Here is a 24,059-nt window from a genome sequence, read left to right as displayed (position 1 = left end):
GAGAATATACAGAAATTAAAGGAAATAAAAAAGGATCGGCATCGAATTCACAACACTTCGGCTATGCTTGAGAGATGGGACAGAAGGTGGTAAAGAGGAAATGAGAAAGAATGTGAAAGGAGAGGTGATGGACCTTTATGATACCTACGTGGGCGCAATAAAGTGATTTAGAAACGGCTGGCATAGACTACTCCCTCTCCACAGGTTTATTCGCCGTGACCTGCCATACAGACGGTTCTCAGACAGGAAATCATTATCCATCCTGAACTCATGGCACCGATTAGATTTTCTGCTACGTCACTGCTATTGTGATGCTTCATGCTTATGTTCAATGGTCCGTGCCATCAGCAGCCTGAATGTCATGCAGTGCACCATTTCACCAAACAAAATTTGCCAGCCTATCCTCTACGCGGCCGAGCCAACGGTCCAGACGTATCAAGCGAATGATCTCCGTCGATTAATTCTCATTCAGCGAAAGGTTCCATCATGTTACATTATGTCAAAAACACTGGCTTACAATCATTTTTAAAAACTTAAAAGCACTTACTGTCGACATCTGTTCTCCAACTCATCAATTAGTCAATATCGTTAACAGAAAGCCGTCGTATATATTTCTGTGCGTATTAACTATGGTAACATTCCATACGCGTAAAAATTGTAAAAATGTATGTAAGTATGTATTTATGTTCTACACGTCTTCCTAAAACAATGAGTGGATTTCAAAATAAATTGGCACACATATCATTTACTGTCTGGAAAGATTCACTGTGTGGGTAACAACCACCCACATCTCAAAGGAGTGAGGGTGAAAAAGCAGTATAGCTCACAGGTGGGCTAGAACCCATACTTCAGTCATCCAGTACTCGAGAATGAGAGCACTAAGAGATTTGCAATATACTTTACACATCATTTCAAATCTTCACGAAACTGTTTTTGCGGTTACTAGATTTTTGCTGTTCATGCGGTAAAACTGCCACATGAAGGACGATGTTCTAATTTATTACTTCTTTACCACTAAAAGTATGGGCGACGTATTATGCAAACAGTATTCACATGTACCAGAAAAATATTCACATATACTTGAAAAATTATATCATTGTCTGGTAGTTCAGGAGATATGACATCATAAACATTAAGATACATGAAAAGCTACCATGTCAATCAAGACGTTTAAGTTTATTATTTCGTTGCGTTTAACTCTATTCGCAACACTATTCGAAGGCAGTATCGACATCACCGCTGAATTTATCTACAAAAATATGTCATTGTATGATACACAGTTCTGGAGATAAGGCGCCAAATACTGAGATGTGAAAAAAAACTGCTGCATCATGCATGACGTTTTAATTTGTTACTTCATGACTACTTACTCTGTTCGCAACACATTTCGCAGACAGTATTCACATATACTGCTAAATGCAAGTACAAAAGTATACAGAGTGAGTCGCTAAGCACTGCCAGTAAGAAAAACTCCGAAAGTATGATAGGAGCTGAAAGGATAGTAGGACATAAGTTGCATGCGACAACGGGGGCCATAATATGACGTTGGTTTTTTGTTGCTGGGTGGGGTCGCTTCAGAGATATGAAGGTCAACTTTGTTTTCCTAAATGGGATGCTATAGTTTGGTACTTATTTTCTGATACCGGCTATCGAGACGAATCCAATGATGTGTAACAGTGACGTCTTTGAAGGTCAACGAAGGTTAAAATTGTGGAATGAACATCCAATTACAGAAGGTGTTTGATGTTCAAATGCTTCAAATGGCTCTGAGCACTATGGGGCTTAACATCTGAAGTCATCAGTCCCCTCGACTATGAAATACTTAAACCTAACTAACCTGTCACACACAACCATGACCGAGGCAGGATTCGAACCTGCGACCGTAGCAGCAGCGCGGTTCCGGACTGAACCGTCTAGAACTTCTCGGCCACAGTGGCCGGCAAAGGTGATTGAAGTGATGACCACTAGTATCAATGCCGCGCTGCAATCTTCTTATCACGAATTCAGTGCTATTCCTAATCACATCGGCTCTTATCGAAGCACATGCTCTGACAATTCTCTCTCGCAACTGTTCAGGTGTAGTTGGAACGTCTTTATAAACAATGTCATTTACGAATCCCCACAAGAAAAAATCCAGAGCCGTCAAGCCACGCCAGGACACATCTCCTCCGCATCCAATCTAACGATTTGAGAATTGTCTCTACCCTCAGCGGAAACTATGCCGGACGCCCATCGTATTGATACCACATTCTGTTCCTTGTTCCTAAAGGTATTTCTTCCAATAACAGACCTGATGTTTCTTGCAGGAATGCGTTGTACTTCCTACCATTAAGACTTTCGCCGATGAAATAGGGGCCTATAATTCTGTCCTATAACATTCCCACCATACACTCACTGACCACGGTTTTTAGTGTGGAACTTGCCGCAGCCAACATGGATTTTCAGTTTTCCAATATTGCATGTTATGCTGATTCACATTTCCATGGGTCGTGAATGTAGCCTCGACAGTAAATATAATGAATTTAATAAATGTGTCATCCCTATGAATCTGAAGTTGATCCCATCGGCAGAATTCAATGCGACGTATACAATCCGTCCCAGGTAATTCTTTGTGGATGCTGACATGGTAAGGATGATATTTATGGCGATAGAGAACACGAACAGCACTACTCTGGCTCATCTCAGATTTCCTTGCGATTTGACGCGAACTAACACAAGGATCTCTAACCAAAAGTGGTGAGAGTACGAATAAAGATGCAGTTGTTCTCAATTTATCATAAACATATTTAACTGTACGAAGTGTATGGTGAGTACGTTGAGGATATCTTTCAGCGTAAAAGTCACTGAATTTCGTTGGCATTCTCCATAAATGAGAAGCATATGGACATGTTCTTCGAAGGAGTACATCATTTACATTCGCTTGATTCGACGATACTAGCTTACCGTTCGTATTAGTGTCGTAGTGCGAAACCGTCGAATGGTGTTCACATATCAATGGCACGTTAGATGGATACACCGTAATCGGCAAATATTTACTATTTGCACAATATATGAGAGAGAATTGTCAGAGCATGTGCTTCAATAAGTGATGAAGTGATACGGAATACCACTCAATCCATCATAAGAAGATTGCAGCACTGCGTTGATATCAATGGTCACCACTTCGAACATCATTAAATGGACTTCATGCCACCTTTGAGACCTTCGTTGACCTTCAAAGACCTTACTGTTACACATCACTGGTTTCGTCTCGATATCCGCTATCAGAAAGTAAGTACCAGACTATAGCATTCCATTTAGAGAAACAAAGTTGACCTTCATACCTCTGACCCGGCCCCACCTAGCAATACAAAACCAACGTGTTATTATGGCCTCCGTTGCCCAATGCATCTTTTGTCCCACAAACATCCCAGCTATTATTATAATTTCGGAGGTATTCAAGGTGGCAATAGTTAGTGACTCACCCTGTATATTGTACGACACATAGTTCACGAAATATGACTACACGGAGACATGACGTGATAGACACTGAGATGCGATGTGAAACAGCTGCATCGTGCATGAAGTTTTCATACATTTCTTGTTTATTACTAACACTATTTACAATACATTTCGGAGACAGTGGCACCTATAGGAAAACATGTTGTATGTAACATACTACATACACTCCTGGAAATTGAAATAAGAACACCGTGAATTCATTGTCCCAGGAAGGGGAAACTTTATTGACACATTCCTGGGGTCAGATACATCACATGATCACACTGACAGAACCACAGGCACATAGACACAGGCAACAGAGCATGCACAATGTCGGCACTAGTACAGTGTATATCCACCTTTCGCAGCAATGCAGGCTGCTATTCTCCCATGGAGACGATCGTAGAGCTGCTGGATGTAGTCCTGTGGAACGGCTTGCCATGCCATTTCCACCTGGCGCCTCAGTTGGACCAGCGTTCGTGCTGGACGTGCAGACCGCGTGAGACGACGCTTCATCCAGTCCCAAACATGCTCAATGGGGGACAGATCCGGAGATCTTGCTGGCCAGGGTAGTTGACTTACACCTTCTAGAGCACGTTGGGTGGCACGGGATACATGCGGACGTGCATTGTCCTGTTGGAACAGCAAGTTCCCTTGCCGGTCTAGGAATGGTAGAACGATGGGTTCGATGACGGTTTGGATGTACCGTGCACTATTCAGTGTCCCCTCGACGATCACCAGTGGTGTACGGCCAGTGTAGGAGATCGCTCCCCACACCATGATGCCGGGTGTTGGCCCTGTGTGCCTCGGTCGTATGCAGTCCTGATTGTGGCGCTCACCTGCACGGCGCCAAACACGCATACGACCATCATTGGCACCAAGGCAGAAGCGACTCTCATCGCTGAAGACGACACGTCTCCATTCGTCCCTCCATTCACGCCTGTCGCGACACCACTGGAGGCGGGCTGCACGATGTTGGGGCGTGAGCGGAAGACGGCCTAACGGTGTGCGGGACCATAGCCCAGCTTCATGGAGACGGTTGCGAATGGTCCTCGCCGATACCCCAGGAGCAACAGTGTCCCTAATTTGCTGGGAAGTGGCGGTGCGGTCCCCTACGGCACTGCGTAGGATCCTACGGTCTTGGCGTGCATCCGTGCGTCGCTGCTGTCCGGTCCCAGGTCGACGGGCACGTGCACCTTCCGCCGACCACTGGCGACAACATCGATGTACTGTGGAGACCTCACGCCCCACGTGTTGAGCAATTCGGCGGTACGTCCACCCGGCCTCCCGCATGCCCACTATACGCCCTTGCTCAAAGTCCGTCAACTGCACATACGGTTCACGTCCACGCTGTCGCGGCATGCTACCAGTGTTAAAGACTGAGATGGAGCTCCGTATGCCACGGCAAACTGGCTGACACCGACGGCGGCGGTGCACAAATGCTGCGCAGCTAGCGCCATTCGACGGCCAACACCGCGGTTCCTGGTGTGTCCGCTGTGCCGTGCGTGTGATCATTGCTTGTACAGCCCTCTCGCAGTGTCCGGAGCAAGTATGGTGGGTCTGACACACCGGTGTCAATGTGTTCTTTTTTCCATTTCCAGGAGTGTATATAAGAGCAAAGAGGGAACAACAAGAGTGGAAAACCAAGAACGAAGTGCTCGGTTTGAAAAGCGTGTGAGACAGGGACGTTGTCTTTCGCCTTACACGTCGAAGAATCAGTGATAATGTAGATTCAAGAGTGGAATTAAGTTCCAAGGGAAAGGATGGTGGAAACTGACAGAAGAAGGGTGAAGGATGCGAAGGACTAAGACAAGATTGGAATAAACACACATCCGGGCGATTCTGAGTACTAAGCTACTTTATACTGTAAAGTCCAGACTGCAGATGAAGCGAGGTCTACCCCGTGATCAGACCTGCACTGGCTGTGTCCAGCAATATAGGGTTACCTAGACACGAACTGCACAGTGTGCGCCGGCCGAAGTGGCCGTGCGGTTAAAGGCGCTGCAGTCTGGAACCGCAAGACCGCTACGGTCGCAGGTTCGAATCCTGCCTCGGACATGGATGTTTATGATGTCCTTAGGTTAGTTAGGTTTAACTAGTTCTAAGTTCTAGTGGACTAATGACCTCAGCAGTTGAGTCCCATAGTGCTCAGAGCCATTTGAACCATTTTTTTTGCACAGTGTGCCGTGGAGCGCAGAGCAGCATTGCGCAGCAGGTGGAGAGGACTCACCGCGCTGTTGCCGGCCGCCGCCGCCGCCAGCAGGGCGGTCGCGCCCCCCTGGGTGGCGCGCTCGCGGTCGCCCCTGTTCAGCACCTCCAGCAGCGCCCTGGCGCACTCCGCGTGGTCCCCCTCGGCCGCCAGGTGCAGTGCCGTCCTCCCGTAGCTGTCCGAGGCCGTCGCATCCGCTCCCAGAGCGAGCAGCTCCCTCAGCACCTAACGTGAACAAAAGGACCCTGCCAGTGTGGCTTTGCAAGCAGATACTCAAGTCAGTCGTCGTTAATATCAATGCACATTATTTCCACAGGTTATCTGCCAGTCATCCTCAGGTTACTCAGAGAAGACTAACGAAGACTTTATCTTTACCACGCTTAATTAGAATGCTGAGTGTATTTTGCATCTGTGAAAGGGGAGGTACATTATCAGACTACTTGGTGGGCAGCCCTTCTGGGTTCAGTGCCAGATGACCTGTTTCACATACGGTCGGAACTTATAAAATACTATACCAATACGGTATAAACTGAATAAGAAGGAACGCTGTGACTGTTAAACATCTTTATTCAAAGACATGGGCGAATTTCCAAACCAAACTCAAGTTTTAAATTTCGCATTTAAGATATCGTCCGTGTAGGAGGATGGAGCAAACATAAAAATGTTTGACCATCAGACAGACTCCCGTATGGAGAACGTAGTAATAAGCACATCTGGTGTAGAGAAACAAATGCGATGGTTGAAAGCAAAAGAGTTGTCATCTCCTGATGGAAGTCCAGTTTGATTTTGCGAAGAGTATCCTTACTTAGCTTGCGTTTATCGTGGATCTCTCACCCAGTGCAAAGTCCCAAGCCAATGGAAAAAAAATTACAGATGACTTATATGTATAAGAAAGGTAAAAGAATGGCCGTGAAAAATTACAGGCCAATATCTTTAACATCGCTTTGCTCGCCAGTTCGAAACTAATAAATTTCTGGACGCGCAGTTAGAGGCGCCATGTCACGAGTAGCGCGACCGCTCCCGCCGGACGTTCGAGTCCTCCCTCAGACATGGGTGTGTGTGTGTGTGTTGTCCTTAGCGAAAGTTAGTTTAAGTTTCTTTCAATAGTGTGTAACTCTATGGACCGATGACCTCAGCAGTTTGGTCCCTTAGGAATTCACACATTTGAACATTTTTTATAATAGATTTCATTGAAAGTGAAAACCTTCTGTCCAAAAGTAAGGTTTTAGAAAGCATCGCTCGTGCGAAATGCAGTTTGCCCTTTTCTTGGATAATATCCTGTCAACCATGCATGGAGGGCAAAAGGCGAATTCCATATGCCTAAATTTCCGTAAAATGTTTGACACAGTGCCACACTGCCAACTATTAAAGAAGGTGGAATCATAGACAATAAGTTTCCAGGTATGTGAGTGGTTCGAAGATTTCTACGGTTCCACGACGGTGAGTGTTCACCATAGATAAAGATACCGTCAGGAGTGCCCTGGGACGTGTGAAACGACCAACGGTTATTTTCTTTATACGCAAATGATCTGACGGGCAGGGTAAGCACCAGTCTGCCGCTGTTTGGTGACCTATTGGAAGGCTTGTAGCTGAGTGACTTGACTGTAGAAGGATACAAGATGACAGACAATATTTGTAGTTGTTACGATGAATGGCAGCTAGCTCTAAATGTAGAAAAAATGTAAGAATGCAGATAAGTAGGAGACAGAAACCCATAATGTTGACGTAGAGCATTAGTAACTTGCTGACTGACATAATGACATCAATTAAACATCCACGCATAACGTTGCAAGCCAGTATGAAATGCAATGAGCATGTAAGAATTCTAGAAGGGAAGGCGAATAGTTGATTACCGTTTATTGGGAGCATTTGAGAAAGTGTAGTTCATCTGTAAAGGAGACAGCTTGTAGGTCGCTAGTGCGACCCACTGATGAGTACTGTTAAAGTCTTTGGGTTTCGCACCAGGTTGAATTAAAGGAAGCCTTCAAAGCTAGATTTGCTGTTGGTAAGTTTGAACAACACGCAGGTATTATGAAGACGCTTCAGGAACTCAATGGGGAATGATTGCAGGGAGGGCGACATCCTTGCCAAGGAACACTATAGAGAAAATTTAGTTATGGGATGTGAGTCTGACTGATGAACAATTCTGGTACTGCCAGTTCACATTCCGCGTAACGACCATGAAGGTAAGATTAGAGATAGGGGTCGTATGGAGGAGCACAGACGTTTTTTCCTTGTTCAGTTTGTGTGTAGAACAGGAGAGTAAATGACTAGTACTAACACAGGGTACCCACCGACACGCACATTATGGTGGCTTCCCTGCTGTGTATGTATACGTATATTTTCATCATCAAGTGCTCATAGTCAACCCATAAAAACGATCTCTTTCAATGGTGGGAGACTCTAATTTTCTAATATTCTCATCAAGGAAATTAAAATTTCTAACTCGTGAATGTGCGAATGTCCATAAATAGAAAAAGGATCTAACCGCCAGAACGTTGAATGCAAGCTTGCAAACGTGCATGCATTGTGTTGTACAGGTACCAGATGTCATTTTGTGAGATGGAGTTCCGTGCCTGTTGCACTTGGTGTGTCAACAGAGGGACGGTTAAAGCTGGTTGTGGATGACCGTGGAGCTGTCCTCCACTGATGTCCCAAACACGCTCGATTGGAGACAGATCTTGTGATTGAGCAGGCCGCAGACAGACAGGTTGCAGGCCCTCACCTGGGATCCTTCTAACCACAACCATCATTATCACCGTTATAGAAGCAGCTTTCATCAGAAGACACAACAGGCCTCCATTATTTCTTCCAATGAGCTCTCAATTGATACACTGAAGTCTCAAACGGCAGTGGTTTGGGGTAAGTGGAATGTACGCTATGGAACATCTGGCTCAGAACTTTCTGAGCCGTGATCACTCCGAACTATGCGTTTTCTTGAACTTGGCTGTCTATCTGTGTTTGGTTTCTCACTGTTGTAGCAGTTATTCCATGGTTATTCCTCCTTCTACGTGTGGTAGCACTGATGTGTATCGATATTTGCACCGTGTAACATCTTTGGTCTTCTGCGTACGGTTTCCGGCTAGGGGGTCTGCGGGCATTCGGTCGGTTGGTGCGGACCAGGGAGCGTATCTCCGCGCGGTGCAGACAGCTGGGTCTGCTGGCGGTCCCTGCGCAGTGTCGGAGCATGTGTGGAGCTGTCCAGTCGCTACGAGCTTCGTAGCCTACCGACCCAGGACGTCAAAGTTGAGTGGTGTGTTAAGTACTCAAGCCATGTCTGTTCATGTTGTGTCATTCTTTTCATTGGTTCGCTGTTGGGGAGCTTTTCCTGTGAGAAACACTGAGTGTTTGTAGAGGTAGAATTTAGCCGCCATGCGGTGGAATTAACTATATTGGTTGACTACAATTCAAGTGCAGCATCGGAATTTACTGTCTTGTGGCCGTTAGTGTTCCAGTTACCTGCCCTGTCCACTAACCTAACTTCAGGCAGTGTCCTTTCCGCACCTGTTGTCGCTGTCCAACACACTGTGTAGTTTTGACAGCATAATACATATACATTGTAGATAATTACGCCCGTAACATTTTGTGTTTGAGTTCTTATGTACCGATTGGTGGCAAGCAAGTCGTTTTGTCGCTCGTTCCATGGCTGTCCCTTGGCTGGGTTACCGACGGATCAAGTGTAGCTGCGCACACTAACTCTCACACATAAGTAAACGAGGGCAGACCGATCCCCAGGAGGATTCTGAGTGCCGTTGTCTTTACTGTCTTTCTCACCAGTGTTCAATTGTCTGTTTATAATCCATCACAGCCAATGACTAAAAAAATTCTTGGTTTTTACTGTGTTTTGTGTAAACTAAAGGTCTTCATCTTCGTATAAGTAAGTTTGAATTTAGGCAAGTGGATATTTGCTGAAAGTTAATGCCGTTTTGTTGTCTTTTCTTTTAGTGTGGTTTCAGCTACTTAAAACTTAAGGCTTGTTGTTATGTTTTTAAAATTTTGGAAAATTAATTGTGGGCCTTTAGCCATGGAGCCTTATCCTTAAATTTACCTGTCAAGCTTAAAAATTGCGGCTTGGAACCTTATTCTGAAAATTACCTTTCAAACATAAACATTGCGGCCTTCTGCCTTTGAAAGATTATGGAATTTTACTTTGAAATCTTGAAAATTTTTTGTGGGCCCTCAGCCGTTTGTGTTGCATCTTGTTTATGTTTGTCTGTCCACCCTTGCCTTCAGGCTTTTAGCCTAACTGTGATATATATATAACTAAACGAGCAGCGATAGAAATACACCGTTTGTTGCAATATGCTTGGGACAACAGTACATTTTCAGGCAGACAAACTTTCGAAATTACAGTAGTTACAATTTTCAACAACAGATGGCGCTGCGGTCTGGGAAACTCTATAGTACGATATTTTCCACATATCCACCATGCGTAGCAATAATATGGCGTAGTCTCTGAATGGAATTACCCGAAACCTTTGACAACGTATCTAGCGGAATGGCTTCACATGCAGATGAGATGTACTGCTTCAGCTGTTCAATTGTTTCTGGATTCTGGCGGTACACCTGGTCTTTCAAGTGTCCCCACAGAAAGAAGTCACAGGGGCTCATGTCTGGCGAATAGGGAGGCCAATCCACGCCGCCTCCTGTATGTTTCGGATAGCCCAAAGCAATCACACGATCATCGAAATATTCATTCAGGAAATTAAAGACGTCGGCCGTGCGATGTGGCCGGGCACCATCTTGCATAAACCACGAGGTGTTCGCAGTGTCGTCTAAGGCAGTTTGTACCGCCACAAATTCACGAAGAATGTCCAGATAGCGTGATGCAGTAATCGTTTCGGATCTGAAAAATGGGCCAATGATTCCTTTGGAAGAAATGGCGGCCCAGACCAGTACTTTTTGAGGATGCAGGGACGATGGGACTGCAACATGGGGCTTTTCGGTTCCCCATATGCGCCAGTTCTGTTTATTGACGAAGCCGTCCAGGTAAAAATATGCTTCGTCAGTAAACCAAATGCTGCCCACATGCATATCGCCGTCATCAATCCTGTGCACTATATCGTTAGCGAACGTCTCTCGTGCAGCAATGGTAGCGGCGCTGAGGGGTTGCCGCGTTTGAATTTTGTATGGATAGAGGTGTAAACTCTGGCGCATGAGACGATACGTGGACGTTGGCGTCATTTGGACCGCAGCTGCAACACGGCGAACGGAAACCCGAGGCCGCTGTTGGATCACCTGCTGCATTAGCTGCGCGTTGCCCTCTGTGGTTGCCGTACGCGGTCGCCCTACCTTTCCAGCACGTTCATCCGTCACGTTGCCAGTCCGTTGAAATTTTTCAAACAGATCCTTTATTGTATCGCTTTTCGGTCCTTTGGTTACAATAAACCTCCGTTGAAAACTTCGTCTTGTTGCAACAACACTGTGTTCTAAGCGGTGGAATTCCAACACCAGAAAAATCCTCTGTTCTAAGGAATAAACCATGTTGTCTACAGCACACTTGCACGTTGTGAACAGCACACGCTTACAGCAGAAAGACGACTTACAGAATGGCGCACCCACAGACTGCGTTGTCTTCTATATCTTTCACATCACTTGCAGCGCCATCTGTTGTTGAAAATTGTAACTACTGTAATTTCGAAAGTTTGTCCACCTGAAAATGTACTGTTGTCCCAAGCATATTGCAACAAACGGTGTATTTCTATCGCTGCTCGTTTAGTTTTTATTGCCGTTTCAAATATACCGGTCATTTCTGAAACACCCTGTATATATATATATATATATATATATATATATATATATATATATATATATAAAATTGAAACTGCGTGTTTTCGGTCACTAGAAATTTATCTCGCTGATTTTTAAGATTTCTTGTGTGGAGGCCTTCACCAGTGACAGATTTGTTTTTTGAAACTCATAGTTGTAAAAGTTCGTCTTTACTGCCACTTTGGTTGTAAATGTGTTATTAAATTATAATAAATTACAATTTAGGAGTGAAACCAATTGACACCTTATTTGGCCCTTTTCCACAATCCTAATCAGCTGTTCTGCCTAGCGGGTTTAGTGGGCAACTCACTGGTTGCAGAGCGTGGTTACGCTTGTGCTTACCAACCTAGTTGCGGTCAGTTTCACTATTGTTTCGATAGTGTCTGTGGCATCGTATTATTTTGCTTGTTATCGTTTCAGGTGTTAAGATAATGGCAGTCAGACAGTGTCTGTGGATTGACCTGCTGAGAAGAGACCATCTCATTTACGAGACGGCAGTAATGCGTCAACCGACGGAGGGCAGTGTTCCAGAACAGGTAGCCCGTTTGCGCGCGGCCGTGCTGCAACCGATTGACGTCACCTCAGCAGTGATTGGTGAGACAGGTGCGGCCATCCGATTTCTTGGTGAGGCCCTTAAAGGCCTTGAGGATACTATTGGTCTCCTAGAAGGAACCCACCCTAGTGAGAGTCACTTGGGTCGGTTGCGGGCACAGCTGGTGCATTTAACTCAGCTGGTGCATTTAACTAATCGGGTGGCTGATTTGAGTGCGTTAGATTTGGGAGAGCATCACATTAAGTTGGGCGCTGAATTAGGAACTCTGGTGAGTGTGTTATTGTTTAAGCTTACATGCTTGGATTTGGATGGAAGGAAGTTCGAAGATAGTGACTTGGCTATCAGGGGGAACATGGAGGCCAGGCCGGGGGTGGCATTGTTCCAGTGGCTGTTAAGTTATATGGCGTGTTTGCTGAGTTGCCTACCGCTGTGACTTATTTCTTTCGGGGTCTGACGGAACTGATAGTAGAGCGAATTGATCCTGCGTCTCGAACTGCAAGCGGCAGCTTTTCGCTTTCCGCATCACGTGATCCTGTCGTGGATATACCCGCTAGATAGAGGCGAGTTGCAGAACATCCTCTCACGAGCCATGGACGAAGAGTTCACCTTACAACAATTAAGGGGGCTCATATTTAGTCAAAGATTAACCACCGGGGTTCGGAAACAACTTGAGTGCCGCCACATTTGGGAAGTGTAAGCGGGGTGACGAGCAGTTATATCAGTATGTCGACAGAGCCCACAGAGCCTCCTTGGCTTTGCTGATTGAATTACCTGATCGAGAATTTGTTTCTATCATTCTCAAAGGGAATGCGTGCTGCAGATAAGTCGCATATTGTTTTCCGTAAGCAGCCTGAGACCTGGTGAGACGTGGTCGTAGCAGCATCCGCATTACCCCTTGAGTGCCACGGGCGTTGGGAAGTTGCAGGGCGCGACATAGGGACCGATTCTGCTCGTGGATTATCCACATCCGTTGAAGTTGGCGTTGTTTCAGATACAGCAGTACAGCTCATTTGGTACGCTCTTGTGATCAGCCTTGTGCTCTTAGAGCTAATAGATGACGCCGAGTTGGCACGCGAACCCGGGTTCAAGCCTTCAGGCCTTGGTGTACTCGTGTGGTCACCCCCGCATTATCCCATTTGCCTTATTTTTGTTCTCGGGTAGGTGGCGAGCCCTTTTGCGCTCTCTTGGATTCCGGTAGTTCCTTGTCATTATTGAGTTTTGAGTGGTTTTTGGAAATTGGGCCTCTTACTAGACTTCGTTCGGTCCCGTCCCCGGTGCAGAGATGTCAGGTGGCCAATGGCCAGGTGCTACCTTTGCAGGGCTGGGTCCGGGGGACTGTATCGGTTGCCGATTTTTTTCTGGCCTGTATCTTTAGCCTTGGTTAAGGGACTGCCTGTTAATCTAATATTGGGGTGTGATTTCATTTATAAAACCGGGCTCATCTTGGATTATTTTGGGCGCACCTTTTGCTTTAAGTTCTCTCTTGGTGAGAAATTTGGCCTTTGTAAGTGCGCTAAACCTGGTGTATGGCGAACTCGGCAGTTCGAGTTCGCCATACCAGATCTTCAGATTCTTTACTTTCCACTTCTGCACCAACACTTCATTTTTAAGCATACCCACAGCACCTAAAATTGAACTTATTTCCGTAGATATGTGCACTACTCCATTACAGATCCCATGCCGATGAAGCAAATTAAGATCTTGTTGGTAAATAGTATTAAAGAACAGATTTCATGAATTTTTGGTCTGACCAGAAAGATAGAACAATGCCTGTGACAGGACTTGTTTCTCGGTTTTGAAAATTTTTATGGTGAACCGAATTTTCAAATAGATTTCGCAGCCAGTAGTAGTTCGCTAAGACTGAACAATATTTAGACTGGGACACTGTTAGTTACTCTCTGGTGAGTCATTGAGACCTGACAAAGACTTCCTCCAAACGATAATTTATTAGTATGCTGTGTATATTCCTCACATGGGCGAGGATGATGGAGACCGGCTGTCTACACTACAGGGTTGGCAGCGAAATTGCTGGTGGCATTAGCTGTCCTCAGCGTTGCTTCTCGCGGTACCTATCACCGTACACTAAGATCTTCTCTTAGAACATATTGCGACAATAACAGGGTTCCACCCACTGTCCAGCTGGAATCTACTATCACGGTTGATCACATTTTCCACCATGCACATTCTTTAATGATTTGTCAGTCACAAAAAGATGTTGCTGTGGCCACAATTTTGTTGCATCGTAGTCGTCCAGTGGAGATACAATGTTTGGCAATTGCAGTCTTAATTAGTTACGGAATGTGAGTGCAGCTTTGATGTTTGAGGGAGCATTACTCGATGGTGCACTTAGTATGACATATCTAACGTATACAACATTGAACGTGGCACTTTGTATGTAGGGCATCAATAGCCGAAATATTCCAAGTTGAATTAGGAAGACCGCTGCGACTGTAGAAAGTCTTTCTTTAAAGACAAGACCGGTTTTGCTAACTATATTTGCATCATCATGTGTTTATCGCCAAGCCATGGAAGCAATTTATTTTTTTAAACCGGAACCAGAGGGTTCCCCAACAATCTCATGAACGTAGACTGACGGAAAAATTATCTCAAAACTAAGGAGGACTTGTGCTAGATAAATGAATGTTGCTAGGCGTATACCAACATGTGAAAGATGACATCTATTCAAACTTCGCTCCAGTCGCACAAGAGTAACGCTGGTAGCACCGCTATAATAATGAATATCAGGTTTGCTTTAATACACGCTGTGACGGTCGTGAGCGTTAGTTAGCATTCAAATTGGACGTCTAGTTACCTTTCAGATTGGACGTACTGAATTGATGCTAGTCAAGAATATCATTCAGACGACAAAGACGCCATTTCTAAGAGCTCATGTAGTTTGACGAGGCTGACTAAGAGGGCAATGAGAAACTGGATGTGCCGTTTGTGATACTGTAGAGGGTCATGGCAGGAATATGGCCGCTATATACGATGGCTCGCAGCGGTTGTCACGGGAAGGTATGGTCGGAGGTAGTCCGGTCTCAGGTCGGCCACATGGCACTACTGAGAGGAAGGGCCGTCGTGTTAAGCCAGTAGCTGTGGGGCATCGTACTGCGCCTGCAGTAACAGTTCGAACAGCAGTTGGAACCACAGCGATAAAACGATACAGATCGGTTACTTCAAGGACAGTGAGACACCCGCTAAATCCGCTGGGCAGAACAGGTGATTAGGATCGTGGAAAGAGTCCAAATAAGGTGTCGCTCGGTTTCATTCAAAAATTGTAAATTATTATAATTTAATAACACATTTACAACCATAGCGGCACCTACCCGAACTTTTACAACTACGGGTTTCAAACTCCAAATCTTTCACTGCTGAAGGCCTCAAAACAAGAAATCTTAAGAATCAACAAGGCAAATTTCAAGTGACTGAAAACACGCAGTTAAAATTATGAATAAATAATTAAAATATACATATATATCACAGCTAGGCTGAAAGCCTCAAGGCAAGGCTGGACAGACAAACATAAAGAAGATGCCATACAAACGGCTGAAGGCCCACAATAAAATTTTCATGATTTTAAAATAAATTACTTTAACCCTTCAAAGGCAGAGGGCCGCAATGTTTAAGCATTATAGGTAACTTTAAGAATAAGGTTCCAAGCCTGAAGGCCCACCATTAGTTTTCCAAAATTAAAAAAATAACAATAAGCCGTAAATTTTAAGTAGCTGAAACCACACTAAAAGAAAAGACAACGCAACGCTAATAACCTTTTAGCAAATATCCACTTGCCGGAAGTCAAACTTACTTATACGAAGGTACCTTTAAATTACGTAAAAACAGTAAAACCAAGAACTTTTTTAAATCATTGACTATGATAGATTATAAACAGACAATTAAACACTGGTGAGAAAGACAGTAAAGACAGCGGCACTCAGAATCCTCCAGGGGGTCGGTCTGCCCTCGTTCACTTAGGTGAGTCAGGCACTGCGCCAAACTACACTTGATCCGTCGGTAACCCAACCAAGGGACAGCCGCGGACCGAGCGGCAAAACGACTTGCTTGCCACCAATCGGTACATAAGCACTCAAACACAAAATGTTACGGACGAAATTATCCACAATCAAATATGTATATCTATTAAACTACACAACGTGTTGGACAGGAACGACAGGTGAGGAAAAGACACTGCCTGAACTTACGTTAGTGGCCAGGGGACTGATTTGCTGTTCATGAGTGGCTGGATAGAATGTAATACCGATGAGACAGGTGACGAGCCGAGACCAGGCAACATCCTTGATCGTTCTAGGAGAGAGTCGACGTGCCAGCCTAAAATATACTAGATCCGCCAAAAGCTGAGCCGACTAGTAACACCCAGAGTCGGTCTCCCGCCAAGCCATCGGAAAAGATGAATTACATTTTCAAAAGTACTGTTTATATAAAATGACTTTATAAAACAGGATACCACTTTGGAAAGCACTTCATCCTGGGACTCGAGAGCGCTGGACGAGTAAGACTTCTTCTTTCACACTCGCCAGCTGGCAGTTAGGTTTGACTATAGTGATGCGTACAATGGTGAGACCTTTTTTATCAACTGCATTGTGTTATTGACGCTGGTTTCTCATATCTGGAACGAATTCCCAGTCTAACAATTTGGTGCATATAATTGTAATTAATGGTATGAACACTCCTTCCACAGAGTTAACTAAAATGTATTGTAGCTGATGTCTTACAATTGTAATAAATTATTGACATAGTTTTGTTATTTCTGGGTTGGGAACCCAGTGGTGACCTTGAAATTTTCATTAGATTTTGCTGATGTTGCTTCACACGTTGGCTGTCGAGTGTTGGGTGCATCAGTTGTGTGACAGGGCACACAGGTGAAGATATACGTGGGGGCCAATTGAGTGTAACCAGTACCATACAGATTTCAGTCCGCTGGTTTCTGCAGGTTGCGGAATCCGCTCGTACAAGCAGAATACAGCAATTGGTAATTCTAGTTCGTACGGTGGATGCGAATAATCTGTCATATTGATTTTCATATATTCCACTTTTCTCGCCATCAGCTCCTCATAGTGAGCGTAAAACGATAGCACTTGCTATTGAAGGTCAAATCAGAAGCCAGGAATTTATTACGAAGAACTGAATGAAAATTTGTAAAAAATATAACGAAGGACAATTTCACTGAGACGACTGCTGCCTAGTTTCACCATTGTAGCCGGAAGCCAAATTTTCATTCCCAGTGACAGCCTTTGAAATCCAGCTCTTGTGTAAATCGGTATGCACTCGACAGCAAGCCCTGCTAATATGTTCCAAAACGCCGCTTTTAAAAATAGGATTTTTCGAGGGCTCGTAACTCGGGTTTTATTGGCGATAGAAAGGTAGGTTCAAGCGTTCAGGACGTCCGTCAGGCTAGGAACCATTTTTACACCCAAAAGAAGGATCATCTTACCGTAACTATCCTATAGTGCAGGATCAAAGTTCGAATATTACATAGTTCGTCCAGTTTAGGCAAATGGAGAAAATCGGTTGCTTCTTTTTGCATTAGATATTGTCTACGGTGCACTTTAAGGGGCTTATAGAAACACAATTTTGTTCATGGTCGGTTGCTTAGAAAAGACTAAAAATGTGTTTTTCACCGTTACTTCGCCATCAGTAGCGGTTATCCGAACAACTAGCTGCAGCGAAGTGCTCAAACTTCAACTGTGTGCTCTCTAGGCATTTATCTAGAAGTACTATCTTCCCGTTCCCAAAAATATTTATCATTTATTGAGAAAACACTAAAAGATAGTTCTCCAGTACCAAAACCTAGCCGTGGGCTCCTAGACGGTCGCACAGTGAATGGCTGCAATTCATACGATATATTCCTAAGACGGCGATTCGAACAGCCTTGAAAGTTTGTTTGATATCCGTACACGTTTCGGAGATGAAGAGCTGCAAACTTACCCTACTCTTACACTTAAAACAATCAAATGTGGGGCAAAACGTTGTTTGTAAAGTGACGTAGCACGGAAAATACGTTGTAAAGTGTCTCCTTTATTATCCGAAAGGTTCTGGAAACCTATGTTGTAGTGATGGTGCAGATGTATCACTTTTTTGTACGTAAAATCCGGTCTGATGTGTAAAATTAGTTTTGCGTTATTTCTGTTTCACACAAGTAAACTATCAAAACTTTATTCGCCTTTTTTTTAAACTTCGATAGGAGCATTTTTCCGCTGGCAGTCTTATACGTGATGCAGCTTCTGATCGACTTGACGCCGTCGTTGGAAACTCCGCTGCAATCTTTCTCGTGTTCAGTTTTTCCGACAGAATGCGTTCTTACGTACAATCTCTACTATCTTGTGGGATCAGAATCCTCCCTTTCTCAACATATTTGGTGTATTGCCAGTCACTTTTCAACAGGAATGGTCCTCGTCATCAGTCAAAAACTAGCCATTTTGGAAACGCATGTACCAGTCGTATGTTTGTGACCTGGACAGTTGTCTCCAAAAGATTACTTGAGCATGTGAAACAACACCGTGTACTAACATACTGCTGTTTCAGATCAGCTACTAAAAAACTGCAAATTAACGGAAACACGAGACTTAAAGTATATTGACCAATAACTTGAAAGGATGCGAAAATATTGAGACTTAACATCCGGAATGTGCGTGAAAGATATCGCGATAAAATTTCTGCTCCCTCAATATCGTGTATGAATGAGTAAACATGCCGTTTTCTGGTGTTATTTTGGTATTGATTAATGTTAGATAAGATGTTATTCTGCAATTCCACATTTTATTTGTCTACTGCGTACTACATTTGTGTCTGTTTGTATTTATGTGTATTTTGTTTGAGGTATTCACTAGGCTGCAGGCGGTGTTGCGTTCGAGGCAGCCGATGGTATGACATAGGCGCAGCTGAGGCAGGGATTCGCCATCGTCAACTGTAGCTTCAAGGAATACGACACATGGAACATTTCTTGAAGCCCAACTAACAAGGGAGAAGAAGAAAACACAAATTTTAAAGTAATAGCTCCTCAGTCTCATATCTGAAGACCTTAGATAAACGTCTACACCAGTATGCGATGAGACATCATTCTTTGTGTACGTAATTCTCGGAATAAATTAATTTGTCAACGCTAACTTCTAGTCTACTAATTTAAATGGATTGAATAATCAAATATGCAGTAGTATACTGCAGTTCGAGAACTGTACATGGGTCCTGCACGACTGGCCATGCTCACAGTTCAACTACTACAAATTGATGTGACACCATAAAGCGTGTAGACCGTCATTTAGAAGGAAACTGCAAGGCGAAGTAGTCGGAACCACGCGGTAAATTGCAGGATCTGAATTTCTAATGATTCGCGAATGCCAAGAAATTATACTCAAATGTTAATACGAAAACAAATCGTTGTCACCAAGACATAATACACTATGTGATCAAAAATATCCGGATACCTGGCTGAAAATGTCTTATAAGTTCGTGGTGCCCTCCATCGGTAATGCTCGAATTCACTATGGTGTTGGTCCGCACTTAGCTTTGATGACAGCTTCCACTCTCGCAGACATCTGTTCCATCGGTTGCTGAAGGGTTTCTTGCAGAATGGCAGCACATTCTTCACGGAGTGCTGCACTTAGGAGAGGTACCATGTCGGTCGTTGAGGCCTGGCGCGTTTTAGAGGATTCAGTTCAGGACTCTGTCCAGGCCATTCCATTACAGGGATGGTATTGTAGTCTAACCACTCCGCCACAGGCCGTGCATCGTGAACGGGTGCTCGATCGTATTGGGAGATGCATTCGCCATTCCCGAATTGCTCTTCAAAAGTGGAAAGCAAGATGGTGCTTAAAACATCAGTGTAGGCCTGTGCTGTGATAGTTCCACGCAAAACAACATGGGGTGCAAGCCCCCTTCATGAAAAACACGACGAAACCGCAACGCCACCGCCTCTGAATTTTACTGTTGGCACTACACACGCTGGCAGATGACGTTCACCGGGCATACCCACACCCTGCCATAGGATCACCACATTGTGTGCAGTCATTCGTCACTGCACAAAAAGTTTTTCCTAATGTTTACTCTCCTTACACCAAGCAAGGTGTCGTTTGGCATTTACCGGCGTGATGTGTGGCTTATGAGCAGCCCCTCGACCATGAAATCCAGGTTTTCTCACCTCCTGCCTAACTGTCATAGTACTTGCAGTGGATCCTGATGCAGTTTGGAATTCCTGTGTGATGGTCTGGATAGATGTCTGCCTATTACGCATTACGACCCGCTTCAACTGTCGGCGATCTCTGTCAGTCAACAGACGATGTCGGCCTGTACGCTTTTGCGCTGTTCGTGTCCCTTCACGTTTCCACTTGACTATCGCATTTGGAACAGTGGACCTAGGGATGTTTAGGAGTGTGGAAATCTCGCAAACAGATGTATGACACAAGTGGCACCCAATCACCTGACCACCGTTCGAAGTCCGTGTGTTCCGCAGAGCGCTCCATTCTGCTCTCTCACGATGTTTAATGACTACTGATGTCGCTGATGTAAGAAATGTATAAATTGTGTTTAGTGTCCAGACAATTACTATCACTCCATCCAAAGAATTCAGCGAATCTTTCAGCGATATCCTGCCGCTGGCTGACTGGACTGAACGACAAGCTAAGTTTCGTCAAATGACTAAATACGATCGACTCGAAGACCGAACGCAAGAAGACATGCCAAGATGACGTACCATGTTTAATCTCACTGAGAAGATTTTGGAAGACTCTGCAGTTTCGGTGCTAGAGAAGAGTCTGAATGTTGCACCAAACCAGGGACCATTCCAATCCGAGATGTGATTAGTGGAATAGAACAGGCTGTTTCGAAACTTCCTAAGGATGCTGCCGAAGAAATTAGGCGTGACACGTGCTGCAGCTTAAGCTTCACCTGAGAGGTCCAATTTTAACATCACCTCAGCTGAAAGGAATGCTCTACGAGTATTGAGAGAAGACCAAGACATCGTCATCTTACCTGCCGACGAAGGAAAGCTACTGTGCTTCTCTCTCTTATACAGTAAATTAAAAAGTGATCCGACGGGTAGGACCCAGAGAAAGACTCTGGAACTAATAAGAGCTCGATTCCAGCTCAAGTCTCTAAGGGTTTGCGTCAACAGGCTGTAGTTCCTCCTAGACTCTACGGCCTACCCAAGATCCATAAGAATGGGGGTGCCTCTCCGTCCCGTTGTAAGTAACATACGAGCACCTACTTATTTGGTTCCCAAATATATGACATAACTATTGGGACCTCTCATAGATAAGTGCGACCATCATATTCGAAACTCTGAAGATTTCATAGGTCGCCTGAAAACAAATTGCAATCGTCGGATCTCTTAGTAAGTTTAGATGTTGTGTCTTTATTTATAAAGGTGCCCTTTCAGGTCTATTTGGAGCTCATTAGCAACAAGTTTGAGGAGGACATAGTAGTATTATTTAAACATGTGCTTACTTCAACATATTTCTTATTTCATGACCAATATTTTAAATAATTGGACACTGTCACCATGGGAAGCCCTCTCTCCCGTGGTGGCCAATTATTTTATGGAGGACTTTGAAGAAAAAGCATTAGCGTCAGCCACTCTCAAACCCTCTTGTTTTCTGCGGTGTGTGGGTGATACTTTTGTGGTGTGGTCACATGGACTTGATACTCTACAAAAAATACGTTTCTTCAGCATCTGAAATCGCTCCGTCCGATTACAAACTTCATAATGGAAGTGGAGAAAGATGGTACTTTACATTTTCTTGAAGTTTTGGTACGAAGGAAACCAGAGGGACCTTGGGACACAGCGTCTATCGCAGGCCAACGCATACAGAGCTATATCTGCAGGTCACAAGCTGCCACCATCCTGCACAGTGAAGTAGTGCATTCATAAAGCACTTCCAGTATCTGATCCCGAAAGCCTTTCGAGTGATATACAATATTTGACGACAGTGCTCCGACAAAATGGTTATTCTGAGAGACAGATATGTAATGCATTCAGGCCCAGGCGAGTTCAATCCATGAAGCAAAATGAAGATACGAAGACACCCACCACTTTGGCCTTCTTGCCGTATTTTGGTGCCATGTCGTCAAGAATCGGAAGAGTTCTAGGAAGATAGGGAATTAAGTGTGTTTTTCATCCACCGAAAAACTGGAGAAACCTGTTGGGTTCGATTAAGGATGATCTTGGCCTGAGGAAATGTGTGCACACGATTCCTTGTCAGTGTGGGGCAGCATATATAGGCCAGACATGTCGTACAGTGCAAGAACGCTACGATGAACATCAGCCTTTGTCAACTGGAAAAGTCAGCAATTTCGGAACACTGTCTGAATACAGGACATTGCATGATTTATGAAAAGACGAAAGTTTTATCCGCGGCATCATCTTTCCCGGTGTGCGTCTTTAAGGAATCAATACATATCCGTACTGCCGATAATCTCATCAACAGGGATTCGGGATTTCAACTGAGCACAGCCTGGGAACCTGCATTGGCTGCTATTAAATCATGACGCGAAAATCATAACATTGGTCTAGTACGATCTTTTGTGAGCAACGTCTGGCCGCACTATTGGTAATCACAGAGAACAGAGCACGCGCAGGAGAGTTAAATCGAGAGGAGATTTCGTTTACCAGCATAATAAACGACAACTTTACTAAGCGAATAAGCAAAAAGACTGTCACGAAATGCTAACATATCACAACGGTTTATTAAAAGAAGTTAAACGTAAAATCAGAACTGAGACCTTTCGACACTAATCTGAGTCGTTAAAAGATGAAAATAAGAAGAAGTTACCCAGTGCGTTACAAAAGAGCTAGTGGTACCCCACTAATAGTATGCACAATCAAATCATAAATTGACATCACTACGATGCAACACAGCGTGTATTTCGAACAACTGAGCACAAGTTGCCAATGGGATGCACAGTTGCAGTTCAGCTAATTGGTATGCGGAGACGCTTCCAGTACGCAGCCACTTCAGCTACGAGAGTTACCGCTAACACCACTATTCAGCGATCATCTGCCTATAGCACTCCAACACACATACAGTGAAGCGAGGTATCCGAATTACTGCTGACATCACTACAAAGCCAACATCCGCCAATGGCAATACAATCGAGTGGGTGCAAATAAAATTTGACTAAGAAAGTGAAGTGTTGAGATTCTGTGGTCATGCACCCGTTTGTGTATGAGACAGATATTTTCAATCAATTATTGTGATGAAGTCAGTTCAAAATACTCCGTGACACAATAACAGACAGGCAGATAGTTACCAGCTACGTATATATTGTAATACAATTGACCAGTCAAATCGTACAATATGTATTTCAAGGGCTGCCATCTCTCCCGCGCCAAAAAATCCCGCCTGTGCAGCCCACCCACCTATGGATGACAGGCCTGCAGTGACGACAACTCCCTTGCCTAATACGCAGAAGGCATCACAAGGGCCTTCACAGACACGAAATACATCCCTTCTCCGAAAACGTAGTCCAGAAACAGGTTTTTCCATGCTGTATCTTCACATACCTCCCTCCTCCCACCACCTCCAAGAATCAGATACCAAGGCAGCGCCCCTCTTCACTAAATATCACCCTGGTCCGAGACAAGTGAACCATGTCCTTCGCCAGGGCTTTGATAATCTCTCATATTGCCGTGAGGGGCACCCTATACAAGATCCATCCCAGCCCTCCTAAAGTGGTGCTCCTATGTCCACCCAAAATACATAACATCCTAGTCCATCATTAGGCCACCCCCACTCACAACCCCTTGCCACAGAGCGTGAGGCCAAGTCAACCCACCCAGTACCTCCTATCCAGGCTTATCCTACCCAAACACAGGCGGTACCACCTGTGAAAATAGCCATGTCATATACCAACTCTGCTGCAAACACTGCACAGCCTTTTATGTTGGCATGACTGAAGGGTCTCTGCATGAGCCTCTTCATGGTTTTGTCATACCATACGGATTCATTTTTTTGTCTCTGGGACCTCAGTTGGTGGTGCAAATGGTCTATTACCCTAGATGTAAAGACGAAAAGGGAAAAGACTCAGCAACTGAGTGTG

The 24,059-nt window shown here is 44.5% G+C and overlaps 1 protein-coding gene across 1 annotated transcript in view; it reads right to left on the bottom strand.

The window, feature by feature from the left end:
- Positions 1-688: 688 nt before the first annotated feature.
- Positions 689-24,059, bottom strand: part of LOC124606237 (ankyrin repeat and death domain-containing protein 1A-like) — a 95,155-nt gene continuing 71,784 nt past the window's right edge. The window contains exons 6-7 of the mRNA XM_047138212.1: positions 5,711-5,914; positions 689-700 (exon numbers count right to left, since the gene is read on the bottom strand). Coding sequence (XP_046994168.1) covers positions 689-700; positions 5,711-5,914 — 216 coding nt within the window. The remainder of the gene's footprint in view (positions 701-5,710; positions 5,915-24,059) is intronic.

This window comes from Schistocerca americana, chromosome 3, assembly GCF_021461395.2.
Source record: "Schistocerca americana isolate TAMUIC-IGC-003095 chromosome 3, iqSchAmer2.1, whole genome shotgun sequence".
NCBI classification, from domain to species: domain Eukaryota; kingdom Metazoa; phylum Arthropoda; class Insecta; order Orthoptera; family Acrididae; genus Schistocerca; species Schistocerca americana.
Note: the sequence above shows the minus strand (reverse complement) of the source record. Positions and strands in the feature narration are given on the sequence as shown.